A 17,094-nucleotide genomic window follows, 5' to 3' on the forward strand; every position below is an offset into this window, starting at 1 on the left:
AGTAAACAGCGCACTGAGTTGAATAGCTCTGAGAGCTCCCTGCCGAGGCTGTTCAGCATCGCGCTGAATTGAATCGCCCCCTTGGAGTCTTACCGCGCACTATAAATGGCGTGTTTTTCAGGTGGTTGCTTTGGATGGAACTTTGTTCATGAAATCGGGTGTGATATCTGGTGGTTCAAGTGATTTACGGTTCAAAGCTAAACGCTGGGATGAGAAGGAAATAAATGAATTAAAAGAAAAGAGAGATACATTGGTGAACATGGTGAAAGTAAGTATCAGAAAATCAGAATACTATTTACTATGGTACATCTATGGATATTGTTTTAAAACAAGTGTAATTCCCTTAGGAACTATTGAAGTTCAAAAGGAAGGAATGTGACTTAAAACAGCTACAAGCTCAGGCGCAGGGGACACAGACCCGTCTGAAATACTCCCAGAGTGAGCTAGAAGTCATGACGAAGAAACATCTCGGGAACTGCTTGGCGGTAATAAAACATGTTTTTATTTATTTATTTTTACTAAATTTACAGTGTTTAATCTTTACAATGCTTCCAGCCTCACTTACTACTGGATATATTCTCAATCTAGAATTGCATTAAAATCAAAGTCTGCCGCTTCCCAACTTCATCGACCTTACAATATTGCTTTGGACTGAAATCTGTGTTATACATAAGGATAGCCATACTGTATTGTGATTGAAATACAGTGTAAATTCCACATCTAACAAGATTGTGACAATTCTGAAAGGAAGCATAATTAGCTCACCTGAGTGGAGAACTGTGAATGAATTAATGACTTCACTTCTACTCCTGCCACTTATGTATTCTTGCTTAATTACCTTTATTTATTATTGAAGCATGCTGCAGTTCAAAGATGAGATAAATATGTAAATTAATGTAACAGAAGGTCATTTTACAAGGGCAAGATGCCACACTTTAAATAAGCAAAAGCACCATAATAATCAGCGTAATGACAAACAGCGGTTTTATGTAGCTTAGTTACTGACAAACTGACTACAGAATGAATGAGCATTTAACCCATTCTCTAATACAAAACAAATAACATTATACCATACCACTGCAGAAGAGATAAGAGGACCGCACAGGACTATTCTAGTATCATAATTATCAGGGGCCCAGTCTTCACAGTAGGATCGGGGTGGGGATGGGAGGTCATCTACATGGTTCCTTCTGTTTCAGAATAATAGCTGGAGGACCTACACATTGGTACTATTAACTGTATGTAAATACTGATTTGCTCTTGGGTCAACATATATGAAGTTAGATATTTAAATTATATTCTACTTTTTTGTTGATTTTAGTTGACTCTGGATTCTCTCCCTGATAATTGCCAATATTATGTGCACAAAATAAAATGGTTATCCTCAGTTGGGGCACTTGTAATCTTGGGAAATACGACTAGGATTGTATAATTTACAGGTCAATCCTATTAGCCGCACGTTCCCTTGCGGTATTACTGGGGCTATACCGTACCTCTGGACTCCGTCTTTTGTTTGCAGCAAAAAATCTGCGAGTCCGGGGCAAGATCAAGCCACGAGGGGGGCAAGTGGTGGTGCCGATTAAGTGCAGCTGTATAGTATGCCGCACTTATATTACCTTTGCGAGTCTGGGGCAAGAATGGGCCGCCAGGGGGACACCTAATAGGCTTGACCCCAGCACTGCCTAAAGAACAGACTTTCACCTCAAGTTAACTCTATCCTATAGTTCTTAATGGAGGTTTGAATAACACTGCAATTCACCTCTAGCACTGCAGCACCACCTCTTGTGGAACATACATAAATTTGGTGGACCAGATCATTGTTAACATTCTCGGCTCATTATGAAACAGAGGGAAAGAAAATGAAAATGAGTTCTGTAAACCCTTCTTCCTGATATGCTCTGCAAGCAGACGTCGGTCGCTGCACTTGCGGCTGACCCCTGCGGACAAAGTATTTTCGTTACGTGCGAGTGTTAAGTTATTATATGGATGACACCCACCGCGGTACATGATTGGCAAAATCCCTGGTAGGGTTTAGTTGAGACTGTTGGCTCCCCTGAGTCTTTGCTAATACATATATGTACATATATGAGTGAGTACTAGAAAAAGCAATTAACATTTAGAAGCAAATCCCTTTGTAGATGGGTAAGCATAGTTGGATATTTGCACTCATTTGATTTTCAGTATATTTTGGAACAGCTACTTAAATGTGATTATTCACTCTTCAAGTATGACTTTATAGACAGAAGTAAATTTAACTCTGTGATCCAATAACGGACTTAGAACTGGAAAAGAGGCAATTTTGGGAAGCTAAGCATCTTTGAGTCTGGTTAGTTTAGAGATGGGGGACCCCATAGAAGGATTATTAAGATGAACATAAGTAAAGATTGGCCAATGTGTGCATATTTATATTATGTAGTAAGGATATATGTTCACATATTTTTATTTTTACAGTGTTCTCCCCAGGCTGTTTTTACCGGGTGCACCACCCGGCAAGAAACAGCCTATCACCCGACACTTTTTGAGCCTGCAAGTGGGGACAGTATCTGGGACTTGTATAAAAAGGTCCAGATCCTACAAACTTTGCAGCTTTTTCATAATCAGACGACTGGGCCCCTAACAAGAAGAGGAAAATTAATATATAAAATCTTATTTCAAGTTTAAATCATAATGTCAGAGTCTAAAACATTTTTTTATTGCGAAGGCCCCCACCCGGCTATTTCTTGATGCCACCCGGCTGGAAAACAATTCTGGGGAGAGCACTGTTTTAATTAATATCATACTATATAATATGAGGTAAAAACTTGTGGTGTATCCTACACTAGTTCTATTTTTATATTTCTATGTATGAGAGTAGTTGTAGAATTGTTTAGACACGAATATGACTATAGCATTTATAGATGAATGTATAAAGGAACCTGGGAATACTATTATAGTGTAAAGTCTTTATTAGGTATCCATAATAGACGAATCATTACAGCCAAATAATCTGTTTTCTATGGTTTGTGACTATTATAATAATAACCTTCCGTGTCAAATACTTAATGCAAAATGTGAAAAGTATATATGAACTTAATCAAATAAAGTTATACGAGGTATAGGAGACGTTTATAATTGCGTGTTAACAGGGCTTATCTTAGTTTTCATTTTAACTAGTGTTTTTTTATATATACATATTGTACAAGCACACATGAACATATGTGCAGGATAGATTTATGTATACACATACGTGAACGGTAATTTAGGTGTTTTTTTTTTATATATCGTGACTTATCTTTTAAATAAATAATATATGCTAGCCAAATACCTGTGCTATAAATCAGCCACCTATTATCAGAGTACAAAGCTGAATCTAATTATTAAGCTGACAAATAGATCAAGTGTGGGCAATGAGACAATTGAACGCTTGGTATATAAGAACGTTCAGAACTGATAACCCTTGTCTTGCAAAAGCTCGAAACGAGGAGTGAAACGCGTCGACGAGAGGGTTAGTTGCAGCTGGGAATCTTCCTCCTTTCAGCCCGTTACTACTTTCCAAACAGCAAACAAGTGATCGAGTCCTGTGATCAGGATCGGTGAGATTGACCGGGTGCTAGCGGCGGCCGCTGTACCATCTGCATCCTGGTCTCCCCGGGCTAACGGACTCAACGCAAGCAGCAGTGCACTGCCACCTTCAATTGCTAGCTGTGGGTGCTCCGGACGTATACAATAAAGCAAGTAAAAGCCACCTGATACCAATTACCTACATTTATTTGGATTTATTACTCTGCCGACGGGTAAGAGAACTTGCTTAAATTTCGGGCTGTGCAAGTGAATACCACATTTACCAACCAATATTTAAAGACTGTGGACACTTTCTACATTTGATGTGTATTCCTAGCGGTATATTATTACTAAGTTACAAGTATCTATCAACCAGCATTACAGACTTTCTGATATAATATATCAAGTGTTATCTGTTTTTTATATTAGGGATTGGGTTCCCAAACTTTTTTGAATCACGGCGCCCCAGAGTATCAGCATTATTTTCACGGCACCCCTAAGTTTAAGTTTGTTATTGAGAAATTCAGAAAAAAAATCTAGTAAAATAGTGTTCACTCTAGGTCCAGCAGCAGGCAGGGCGCAGGACCTAGAGAGAGGGCACTTCTGCGCGCGCCGAAAAGGGCGTGGCCAAAGAAAATGGGGCGTGTCCTTATGACGCCACCCATTTTCATCACTCCTGGGGGCGTGCCCGGTACTTACGGACATGCCGGGCAGCACCCAAGCACTGCGGTCACTGAATGGATGCCGGGCACATGCGCCCGGCTTCCATTCACCGGCGGTGACTGCTGCGCCGCCGTTTTGACCACCCGTGGGATACTGCGACCCGCAGGTGGAGACAGAACCCACAGGCTGTCTCAGCAGGGCACCGTGCTGGTGGGCAGGGTGCTTTCTGCCCTTCAGAAATAGAGCAGGGCACGGTGCCCCGCTGAAACAGCCTAGCGGGAATGCTAGTAAAATAGTAAAGTGAAGTAAATTGTGCCTATCTTTCATCCTTAGGTTCAGTTATGTGGTGGTGGACTGGTTTGCGCTTCTGTTTGTTCACATATTTACATTACATTGACCACATCGGCCCTTCTGCCGTTTGCCAGAAGTGCCAGATGGCCAGTCTGTCCCTGTTTGAAGTTGTGGTTTTCCTTTAGCCTCATTCTAAAAATAATTACATCATTTGATATGTAAATGAAGGGCATGTGTGGTTTTTTCCTATGTTTTTGGAATAAATACAAGACGGCTGAATCTGCCATATGCTTGGCCTGTCTCCTGTGCATACAGGCTCCAAATCCTAGGTTTCACATTGACAGTTTTATTAGTGAAGGGGTAATAGGAATACCGTTTAACACATTTCTTAACCCTGTTATCTTCTGCAGGAAAGATCCAGGCTAGAAAGCGAGTTCTTAAATTTTGATTCTCAACTTATGATGTTAAGGGAGGAACTTGAAGGACGAAGAGTGAAAATTGAAGATATTGAAGACCAAATGAATAAGGTGCATACAGTGATCTTAAAATAACTTTCACTGTCTGGGACGTTAATAATTTAATTGAAAAAGAAGGAAATTATGTAATATATCTGTAATAAATAATATATATAAAGTGAAATATAAACAGGAATGGTGGATAGATAGCAAAACTTTTGTATAGTACAGTAATGCAGATGGAGTGATAAGGGTAGATTGTAGGGCAGCGTTTTTCAACCACTGTGCCGTGGCACACTAGTGTGCCGCAAGGTCAGCGCAGCCAGTGCTGACTTTACTTGTACTGCTGGCCTGGGCAGTGCTGGACTCTTCAGGGAGGCTCAGAAGCCGTGACCTATGGAGGCGCGGCGGCGTGATATAGGTCACACACGCCCACCTGCACACTGGTCCCAGCTCTGCACTGTGCGCTCAGTGACTGAGTGTGACTGGGCAACCCCAGCCGATAAGTCACAGTCCAGGGACGACAGTGAGCCTTCTCAGCTGGTTATTTTATTTTTTCTGTGGGGGCCAACGTGACTGTTTTTTTATTTGTGGGGGCCAGCCAATGTGACTGCTTTTTTTTGGGGGGGTGCTAATATGTGTGTTTGTTTTCTTACTGTGGGGACCATTTTGTTTTATATTTTTTTCTGTAAGGCCATTGTGTTTTATTTATTTTTTCTGTGGGACCCAATGTGTGTGTTTTTGTTTTTCTGTGGAGGCCAATGTCTGTTCTTTTTCCTGTGGGGGGCCAATTTGTGAGCGTTTTTTCCTGTGGGGGTCAATGTGTGTGTGTTTTTTCCCGTGGAGGACTGATGGTGTGCCTTAGCAATCTTGTTTGATGTGCTCGCGAGTTGAAAAAGGTTGAAATCTCTGTTGGAGAAGCTCATACAAAGTAAATGGAAAAGACTTGTACATTTGGTGCACTTGTATTTGTTTTTTTTAAATAGAGCACTGAATGAAGTCCTGTTCATCTCTCAATTCAAACACTGATCTGAAGGAACAATTACCTACTTTGTATTTCATGTATATATTGAATTATATATATTTATTCTCTTTATGTTTTAGAAAATGTTCCATATTTGAGAGGTTTAGATGTGTCACGTTAGAAAGCTTTGGTTTTTAGTAGGTAAGAACCTCCTTTCTTGGAAAGGAGCCAATGGGCTTCAGAATCAGATGAGGGCTATCGATTGTGGCAACCTCGCATTAGGCACTATTGGTCTGTTGATGCCGTACTTCCAGAAGATGGCCATTTTAATTTTGGACCATAATGGGGTGCTGATATTTTCTGACGGTCAACACTTTTGCTTTGGCGTGCTTTTCTACATTGAGGCAAGCATGCCAAAAGTGACAGACAGGTAACCAGACAGTATCGCTTTTTCTTTTCTCTCTGACAAGAGAGAGTAAAGTAAAGGGTGGGTGTTTTGTGTTTAATTCAATAAGCTTGCTCTGGGGTCAGTGTCCATTATTGCATAGTCACTTTCACATTGTCATTGAGCACAGCAGCTGTCCTTTTTCCTCCTCTCATCTTTTCTGCTATGATTAAGGGAGTGCTAAGACACTGGGAGGATATCGGTGAGATATATTTACTTGCTTCAAATGCCAAACAAAATTGCCTAGTGGATATTTCTAACCGGGTGTTTTTTTCAGATCTGAGAAGGATCAAATTCTGAATGCTCCTCTCTGGAGGAAAGCAAAGTGGCAGACGTTCAGAACAAGAACAATTTATTGTACTTTGACGAGAATTCCAGTAGGTGGCTAAAAGTAGAGAATTTAGTGGAAGCTGTTTGGCAAGCTCTAAATATTCAAAACAGCGAGGTGTCAGGGATGACAGACAATTTGACGTTTAAGTGGAAGAAGAATCAATTGGTCACATTCCCTTTAGTTGGAAGACTTATTATGTGAAGCATGGTCCAAAACTGATCAGAGATTCAGGTCTCATGCAGGTTGAAGACCACCATTATTCTGAGCTGACATAGGTGTCCTAGGTTTCTGTTTTCTTTCTTTCTCCATGAAAGGCAAGAGGTTAAAATACTAGAGGATTATCTTCCGCTTCTCATGGAGGACAACAAAGTGGCAAACAAGGTTGGTTAGCTAAGCGACCTGCTTCTAGACCCACAAGCAAAAAGCCCACATAATGGGCTCTTAGGATGGTGTTTCGCTTTCACAGATGCTTGTTTGAGGAAGAGTAAATCAGGAATACATTTCCTGAAGAGCTCAGACATTTGTTCACCACTGGTCTTCATAAATACAAACAAGACATTTAGCCCTGCAGAAAGCCATTCAGTCTTTAACCACCTTAGAGGTAGTCATTCTATTCCTGGGCAAGAAGTACAGATGGGGATTATACTTACTGTATATTTCTACTTCAGGGTCCATAGGGGGTCCACAGGGTTGACCTTGGGGTATAGGTTGGGAACCAAATCCGGGCACCACGCAGTTAAAGCTTTTAGCTCCCAGGATGCACTTGGGTCCACTCTCCCTATAACCCCACCCCCAAGCCAGAGGCACCTCAGTTTAAGTTGTTGTCCGGCCGGAGTCGGGTCACCGTTTAGTGCAGTGGGGAGCTGATTAGCAGCCCCTAAGCTTTATTTTTTCTAAAGGCCAAAGTTTTTTTTTTTTTTACTTTGGATTCTTCAGAGCGGAAGCGTCAGACTGTCCATGGGACGTCTAAGCTGCCGCTCCGTCACCCCGCTGGCGCTGAGACACCAGTACAGATCTGGGGATCTCAGTGGGACCCCGGAGTCTGTACTAGCCGGACTCTGCGGGCGCCCAGGACTGCTGCCGGATCCACGGGGAGCAGGTAAGGCGCGGGTCACCGCTTGCGGTGATCCGCGCATTTGAAATGCAGTCCTGTGCCTCCGGTCTCTGGGGACAGACCGGAGGCGCCGGCAGTGGCGGCGGGCTCCCCATACCCCGTGTGTCCACTAGACCACCAGGGACTTAGTGTTCTGTGCAGGGAGCCGGCGTCCCGGGGGGTTAATAGCCGGCCAGGGGAGGCAGCCTTCCCTGTTACAGCGGCTCCTCCCCTCAGCTCAGCGCGCCTTTCAGTATCTATAGTCTGGCGTCGCTGAGCTGCTTCCTCCGCGGGCCACGCTTCTTCTGAGGTCTCCAGCGGCCATTTTCTTGTGGTGCAGCAGAAATCTCTGGAGATGGCAGTGAGTCCAGTCCCCCTGAGTACCTCACCATCAGGTCAGTGTACACAGCGCTGTAGCCTTCCCAGACACTGAATCTGGGTAAGTTGCATGCAGTGTAATAGTGCAGTATATTATATGACATGTTTATGTATATATGTGTATATCTGCATTGTATGTGACTTATGCTAGTGCTGACTGTCTGTACTTTATTCTCTCACCTGTCAGTGTATATCTATCCATTTTCCTTATCTGCCCTAATACAGCTGTACTTGGGGTGGTTCTGAGACCTCACATTTATATACTTGTTAATATTTGTGAGGTTTGTCACATGCGGTTGCGTGCTGCACGTTGCCATATTTTGAGTGGAACTGTGTGTTGCATACGCTGAAAATGGGTTCCTGCAGCTAATTTTTAGTATCAGTCAGGACCAGTATAGCGCTGCTTGATCGCAAGGCTTGGTCAGATATGTCTGACCAGGAGATAGAGCGTTATACTGCACCCATTTTTACTATCCTGCAAGCCATGTGCTGCAGGTGTTAGTGCGGAGGATTTAACTCTTAAAGGGTTCTGTATGTGGCGTCATCGGGTGCCGGCCCCTTTCACGACCCCCTTGGGCGGTTTGTTTTCTCGGGATCCTCTTAATTGCGGATCGCCGGGCGGGCCCCATTGTTGTACCTCACTTGGGGTTACTTCACCATACTGCCCTTTTTCATCTCAGGGTATCTCGCAGTTTCTTGCACTCTTCCCCTGTGACACAGACTATCGCTCCCTGCAGGGGTTTTTCGAGTATATGAATTCTCCCTGGTGTCACAATAGTCTGTCATGCCCCTTGCAGGGATTACCACAACAGCCACCCTGGGTGGATGTGGTTTTTCTCTACGAAACGCAAATTGGCGTGGTTGACGCCCTGTGGTTACTTCCCAGTTGCCTCTGCCGTGAACTGGATACTGTTTTGGGATCTTTCCCTCTTACACGGGGGGAAGCCTATTTCAAGTATTATTATCCCTGCTTTAGGGCTGGTGGCAGGTCCATTCTGGTTAGAGTGAATGTTGACCTGCACCTGTATCATACACCCTCAGTATAACGTGCCTTCTGGTTCCCTGTTGCTGACTAGCGGGGGGATCGCATGGCGGGACTCTGGCTGTTGCCAGTTATGAGGTATTACAACAGTGTTTGGCCTCCTGTCCCAAATTCCCTGAGGGTCATCACGAGCCCCTCATGGGGTGGATGGGCGTGTTACTCGTCGGATTACAGACGTTACTACGCATCCCATTCCTGCGTGGTCGGATTCTTCTGGTAACTCTGCCTGAAATCAGTATACTCGCTTTCAGGGGTTGTTACCCATCCTACCATGGCTATAGCATGGTTGGTTAATACTATTGCATACTGAGCTGATGCATTTGTAATGTTTTTTCCCCACCAACACGTCTGGGGTTCAAATGTATTTGGTCGCTCACGTAATATATGCAGTTGTCATAGGTGGACATGCCTATATTGGATACCAGTCTCCTAACTTTCAGAGTTCCGGCTGCGACGGTATCCTCCGTAATACCCTATGGCTGCACTCTGGGAATGCAGAGGTGCAGATACCATCTATAGGGTAGATCTTGTTGGGTCCTGACCTTGACAGTGGCAGTACAAATTTCCCGCCTTCAGCTATGCCCACTACAGGGCCTCAGACTAAGTCTATTAAGTCTTTTTGTCCTCTGGGTCAGCCTAAAGGTCTGTTTCTTCAACCGAGCAGGCCTGGACTGCCAGCCGATCCTGCTTCTGAACCTACGGATATATCGTCAGCATGACGAGACAGCCCTACCACTGGGAGATGGCGATTTTCTCAGTTCGCCCGGTACTAGTGTCTAGTTGCCGCGGCTACGTGGGTAGGAGGGTACGCCCTCTCTTTGCTCAGGCGGCCTATTTCCATGTGATGGTACGCAGGCCCTTATTCGGACCCGAACAGGGCCTTACGAATCCAGAAAGCTATACAGTTGTTGCGGTAAGCGGAGCTAATTGGGCCATCCCCACTTTCTCAGCAAGGGACTGGTTGTTCTGCTTTCTTTCTGGTGCGGTGGCTGAATGGTCCTCTTTGGCCTATTCTCTGTCTCAATTCCCTGAACCAGTTCCTAAAGCTACCTGGGCTCAGGAGGCAATCCCTATGCTCCATCATACTATGTTTGGAACCTGGGGACTTTATGGTATCACTGGATATACAGGACGCGTGCCTACGGGTACTTACAGAGACCTTGCCTCAGCATGGACTGAGGTTTGCTGTATCACAGCACTTACGGTTTTTCGGGCTCTGCCTGTTGGGACTGTTCTCAGCCCCACGGGGGTTTACCAGCGTTTTGGATTTTCTGACAGTTCTTCTGTTCAGTATATCCCAATGCTCCTGTACCTGGATGGCCTCCTGCTCTTAGCAGGATCACCGGGGTACTTTACAGCCGGGTCAGGTTGACTGTGGCTTCTTCAGGGTGCAGACGTTTAATCAATGGGGAAAAAGTCCTCCCTGCATCCCTCTCTGGGTATTCTTCACCTAGGAGCCCTGCTGTATTCTCAGAATCTGAGAATTCTTCTGGCGTAAGACGGCATCTCCACTCTTCCATTAGGAGTACATGGATGTCTGCGCAGTCGACATATGTCTTTACACTCTGGGATGCATGGTCCACTATTCAGTGTCTGCCTTTGGAAGGGTGGAATGGGCTTAGTTCCATTCCAGGCCTTTCCATAATTGGCTTATCTCCAGATGGAACAAGTTTTTTCTGTCTGATCACTGTTCAAACGATGATGCTCTCCCCGGAGGCAAGTCGGTCCCTTTTCGGGTGACTATGACCATCTCGTCCAGGGTATTCTTTGCTAAGGACAGTGTCTGGTTCGCATCCATTTCAGTGCAGTTGGATGTCTGTCGATTCCACCCTGTCAATTAACTTGTTGGAACTTTAGCCTGTCTTGGGCCTTCACTCTGGCATAGCCCCTGTTTCCCGGTGAACCTGAAAAAGTTCAGTCCGACAGGGTCAGAACAGTGGCTTCCTTTTTAGCAATACTGTTCGTTGGGTGGCAATGTCAGGTATGTCATACATTCGGACATTGTCTGAGGGTCTCCTCCCGACCATCTCGACAGTGTTCATTTCAGGTGCTCTCCATTGGGAAGCGGGAGTCCTCAGCCGTCACGACGTGCATCCCGGGGACTAGTCTCTTCCCCAAGAGAGGTTTCTTCTCCTGGTGAGCAGGGGGGGGCCCTCCTGTGGTGACACTCATGGCCTTCTGACTCTATCACACTATGGTGTTACAGTCCAACTCTGGGGATTCTGAAGCAACCTTCAGTGACACTTTGTCGGTGAAGTGGTTCTTCCAATTTGCGTACCTGTGTTCTCCAGTCTCCATTCTTCCTCGAGGGAAGTGTTTCAATCGAGACAGAGATGCTTTCCTGCTGGTGGCTCCTGATTGCCCCAGATGTCAGGGGTACTTGGTTTTTCGGAGTCTCTCCATCGATACTCCATTCCTGATGCTTCACTGCCCAGACCTGTTGTCTCAGGGTCCGGGGGTTTGCCTTGGACCTGGGTCGTTTGTCTTTGACTGCGTCCCTACAGTGGTCTAGCGGCTTCCCTGGCTTTGTCATCGTTGGAATGATTAGAGCACATGGATCAGCTTTTGCTGGGACCTACCACAAACTGTGGCAGCCATAATTCTTATGGTATTATACCTGTCGATACGATCCTCTGGTGTCCAGGATTTCCAGATATTCTGGCATTCCTTCCGGCTGGCTTGGGTTTCACTCTCGGCCTGGCCTTCCTGACAGTGCAGATCTCTACACTGTCAGTATGATTAAGATATGGAATTGCTCCACTCTGGTATCCAGTTCATCAGGAGTGTTTTTCTGGATTATGCTTCCATTTATCCTCCCTAGGGGCTCCTTGGGAGTTAGTAGTGGTTCTTCGTTAACTCCGGGGAAAGTTAATGGAACCGCTGGTTGTGATAGCCATTACATGGTCTATTGCTTTGGCTTTCTCTCTTTCTCTCAGGGAGTTTATATCAACCAGGTGAGTGTCGGAATTGGGAGCGTTCTCATGTGGCTCCCTCTTCTGGAGGTCATCTTGTCAGGGTGTGAGTTGCTCTCACCCTGTGTTTCTTCTTAGTGATTTTTAGGTTCCATATTATTCTGGAACTTATGGTGCGGCCATTCAGTCCACAGTCCTCTCGGCTGGTGTGGCCTCATTGACTGTGGTCCGGCCTCTGTGGATTAATGTGATCCATTCAAGTTCCTGACGGAAATCAGACTCCTTATTGGTGGTTTGAGATTTCGGGTTTTAACAGGAAAGGATGGCCGGCCTATGGCCATATGTTAGCTGGACGGCCTCGTATGTCTTCTTCAGGGGCCTACCCATGGGTAGGCCTTTCTATTGTTGCTGCTTGTTTTTTCTCGGGCCATGTAACTCTCGTGGGTGGCTCGCTGTGGCGCCTTGGCTGTTTTGCCTTGCTAGGTGGCCACGTGGTCTTCTGTCCACACCTTTTTAAGGTTCTAGGCATTGCTTTCCTTTGCCTCTCAGGATGCTTCCTTTTGGGCGGCGGATTCTCCTCTCAGCACAGGAGCGTCCCCTCCCTTGGTTGAACTGCTTTGGGACATCCCCAAGGTCAACCCTGTGGACCCCCTATGGACCCTGAAGTAGAAAACAAGAGATATGGTAAGAACTTACCTTTGTTATCTCTGTTTCTACGAAGTCCATAGGGTCCACAGGGCGCCCACCCTGACGCACCTGGCTTCAAATGGGCTGTGTGACTGGTCACCGGTTTTCCGTCTCCCATTTCTGTGAGTATGGTAATCGAGTGTTCCAGTTTTCTCTCTCTTTTTCTCTCCTCCTCCGGCCTTTGGCTACTTACAAACTGAGGTGCCTCTGGCTTGGGGGTGGGGTTATAGGGAGAGTGGACCCAAGTGCATCCTGGGAGCTAAAAGCTTTAACTGCGTGGTGCCCGGATTTGGTTCCCAACCTATACCCCAAGGTCAACCCTGTGGACCCTATGGACTTCGTAGAAACAGAGATAACAAAGGTAAGTTCTTACCATATCTCTTGTTATTTTCTTGGCCCAAAAACCAAATGGATCTTTCAGGCTCTTTTTAAACCTCCAAAAAACACCCAGCTTCTGGTGGATAGGTTCAAAATCTATTTAGGTATGTCAACAGCATGGAATGCAATGCTTTTAAGGTCTCCATCGTCATCCGAGATGCTTACCTGCATGTTGCAATCTGAAATTCTCCTTCAGAGGCCTAACTGTGTGGAGTTTGTATATCCTCCTAGTGTTTATGTGGGCTTCCTCCGAAAATCCCAAAATATGCTGGTAGGTTAATTGGATTCTGACCAGATTTTTTTTTTCTCTATCATCCATCTGGGGAACACTGTGGTTAGCCATTACATGTGGGTTAGAGGTTTAGGCATAGGAGCTTGGCACTAAACTGGTTAAGAAAAGAGCTTGGCACTGAACTAGTTAAGAAAAGAACAAACAAAAACCCCGCTCCTCTAACCCCTTCCACCTGCACATCACGCTAGTTTTAGTTTAGTTTAGTAAGGCACGTCTTTATTTTCTCTAAAATTTAGACAGTTATGTCTCATTTATAATCTATATTTTATATTACAGCGCATCAGTCTTTGCTAGCTGGCGACTCCGTACGCTAGGGAGTGGCCGTTAGTCACAGACCACTCCCATTTTTGCCTCTGGGAGGTCACTGAACCGGTTTTTCCTTGTCTAAGGGCTCTCTCTCTTACCGGCGGAGTCCGAGGAGGAGTGAGGTCACAGAGCGATTGTTAGTACTGGACTGCGACTCCGTATATTACATACCGCAGGCTGGCCACACTGAGAGAAGCGACGGCCGCGGCTCAGGAGTTTATATCGGCTGCGGAGCTGAGCACCATTTTGTGGCGCACAGCTCCTCCCTCAATAACTCTCTGGTGATTGTCCCGACAGATGCCATCTCAGACAACGCTGAGGGTCACTGTGCGTAGGTGCTGGGCACTGTATAATAACACATTTTTTTGTGTAAGTATCGCACTTTAGGCTGTATATCTTTTAGTGACATACTGCACTAATCCTCAGTGGGATGTTTGGCTAGGCAAATTACTGTTTTTTTGCCTGCATTGTATTTTGAAGTGTTAGGCAGTGTTTATTTTACTGTGACAACATGTCAGGGAAGCCAGATAAGTCTTCCAAACCTAAGCAATTCTCAGTTATATATTTTGCATGTTTTGATAATGGTAGGAAATTGCCAAAGTGTTGCACAGAGCCAGGGGAGGTTCAAATGATGCACCAGTGATTTCCGGAATGGGCTAGATCCATGGTGGATACTATTGCAGAGCTTCACCAATCCTGGATAAGTGACACTGTCCCTAGCTTGTATGGGACCACCCCGTCTAGTTCAGTTCCATCAGAGGAACCTGAATGAGCTCGTAATATGGCAAAATGCCTTTCTGAGATGGTTTCGTCTCTTTATAAATTAGTTACTACAAAGATGCGTCCGTTGCCATCCTCTATTGCTTTTCCTGGAGATTCTGACGTGGCTGACTCATTTCCTGAGGAGGGAGAATTAGATCCTGAGTGTGACGATACCTTTGGATGGGAGGAAGATTCTCCAGCTTCCTCAGGTGTTAAACATTTAATTGAGGCGGACCGTCAGACTCTTCAGATACAGGACACTGACACTTTAAAGAAGGCTTCTACTTATTTCCGCCTTTTTCTCATTTTGGGGAGACTTTAAAAGAGGCTTGGCTAAAACCTGACACAAAATTTCAGGCCCCTCGAAAGTTTAGGTTCTTGGAAACTTTTGCAGATGAAGGTTCAAAACTTTGGGAGGTTTCCCCTTGGGTGGATGCCCCAGTAACTAGATTGGCAAAGGCTACAGTTATTCCTACCGTTCAACCGGTGACATTAAAGGAACGAAAGTTAGGGCTCATATGGTCTCTTTACTAAGGATCGCTGGGGTAACCATTGTTCCATATATGGACAATCTCTTGCTAAAGGATCTATTGGAGGACCTTCTGTTCCAACATCTACAGGTCACAAAACCCTACCTTGCAAACTCATGGATGGTTAGTGACTTTTCAAAAATGAAGCCTTCTGCCTTCTGCTGTTTCGACGCATGTTTCTCAGTCTTTTATGTGACATAGTTTCTCAGAGAGTGTTCCTTCCATCACAAAAGGTCCAGGACCTAAGATCCAGAGTACTGTCCCTCCTTCAGCAACATTGAGTCTCAGTTCTCTGGTGAAGTCAGTCCTAGGAAGGATGGTATCAGCCTTCGAGGCGGTTCCAACCTCAAGGTTTCATGCCAGGCCACTTCAACTTCCGAATCCTTCTCCGTTGGTTCAAGACATGTCCTTGACTGGACAGGCAGTTCTTACTCTTTTCTCATTAGACTCGTCACTCCCTACAGTCGTGGCTTCACACCCCAAACTTGGTCTCATCAGGAGTCTGTTCTTCCCATCAATATCCTCGAGTTGCGGGCAATTCGTTATGCACTGTTACAGGCTCAGACATTCTTAAAGGGCCTTCCTGTTCGGATTCAATCGGACAATTCTGCACTAGTGGCTTACAGATGTGTCCACATACATCTATACTCCGTGCGCCTACACATAACGCAGGAGCTCCGTGTGACTTGGTAACGCTGACCATCTTTTTGTGCAACTTTTTACTTTCAAATGCGTCTTATTCATACAATGATGCAAATAGATAGCACAAGCGGCTTCTGCTGATTAAAGTTATATGCAGTATGCCTATGTTCTCTGTGCAACTGCGGCTGTATCTGCATGCAAAATGCTACGTTACAGTGTTACAGCCGCTGACACAGTAATGTAGCATGTCACATACAGATACACCCGCAGACGCACAGAGAACATAGGCATGATGCATATCATTTTAACCAGCTGCTTGTGCTATCTATTCGTATCACTGTGTGAATAAGACGCATTTGAAGGTAAAAAGTTGCCCGAAAAGACGCTCAGCGCTACCGAGTCACGCCACGGCATGGCGCGACTAGAAGGGCTGCTTAACGCGCAAGGAGGCTAGATGTATGAGGACATATCTGTATGTCAACAAACAAGGCAGGACTCGAAGCATGCAAGCCAGGAGAAAGGTATCCCGCATCTTTTGTTGGGCGGAGCTTTGGGTTCCCGCCATCTCAGTCGTGCACATTCCTGGGGTGGAAAACTGGGAAGCAGACTTTCTCAGTTGCCACACCATTTATCCCCGAGAGTCGGAGTCACACCAAGAGGTGTCCCAAACAATAGTGGACTGGTGGGGGCTTCCCGAGATAGACCTCATGGCCTCTCGCCTGAACAAGAAACTACCTCGGTATGGAGCAAGATCCAGAGACCCTCAGGCTATCTTGGTGGATGCGATGTCGGCTCCACTGGGGCAGACACTGTTAATATTTAATGTAAATTAAATTTGTACTATTCATGGGCATATACATTATTGCAGCAGTTCTCAAACTCTGGGTCGTGAGCCCAGAGTGGGTTGCGGCCATCCCAGCTTGGGGTCGCGACTCACATGGGTTCAGATTGATGACTCCTCTGATCTTTCAGCCAGTGATCTGAGGAGAGTGAAACCAGTTGAACTGTCTGTTATTTCAGACTCCTCAGATCACTGGCTGAGAGATCCGAGGAGCCATCAGGCAGCCCCGCCCCCACCCCAGTACTCAGCGTTTCCTGTCCTCCTGCCCAGCAGCAGAAACTGACACACAGGCAGCAAGCATCAGCAGCAGACAGACTCAGAGAAGCCAGCTGCCAGACTCTCTCTGCAATCTGTGCATATGTTCTTAAGTAAGTGCAGCCTGGGGGGACCGCTGCTGCCAGGGTGGGGGGACACAGAATATGTGATGATTGCTTTGGAGGTGAAAGAAAACATCAGCAGGGGAGCATGAGGAATGAGGGGGGGTGCTGGGCACAGACCCAATGGGGGAACAGGGGAGCACAAAGTGTGGGAACTGGAGGGGG

At 45.7% G+C, this 17,094-nt stretch overlaps 1 protein-coding gene across 1 annotated transcript in view; it reads left to right on the forward strand.

Annotated features, from left to right (window-relative positions):
* The window catches only part of SMC1B (structural maintenance of chromosomes 1B), a 159,803-nt gene that overhangs the window by 78,537 nt on the left and 64,172 nt on the right, over positions 1-17,094 (forward strand). The window contains exons 12-14 of the mRNA XM_088478294.1: positions 122-268; positions 348-485; positions 4,905-5,021. Of these exons, the coding sequence (XP_088334420.1) occupies positions 122-268; positions 348-485; positions 4,905-5,021 (402 nt within the window). The remainder of the gene's footprint in view (positions 1-121; positions 269-347; positions 486-4,904; positions 5,022-17,094) is intronic.

The sequence above is a fragment of the Taudactylus pleione genome, unplaced genomic scaffold (assembly GCF_031769625.1).
Source record: "Taudactylus pleione unplaced genomic scaffold, aTauple2 ptg000212l, whole genome shotgun sequence".
In the NCBI taxonomy this organism is placed as follows: domain Eukaryota; kingdom Metazoa; phylum Chordata; class Amphibia; order Anura; family Myobatrachidae; genus Taudactylus; species Taudactylus pleione.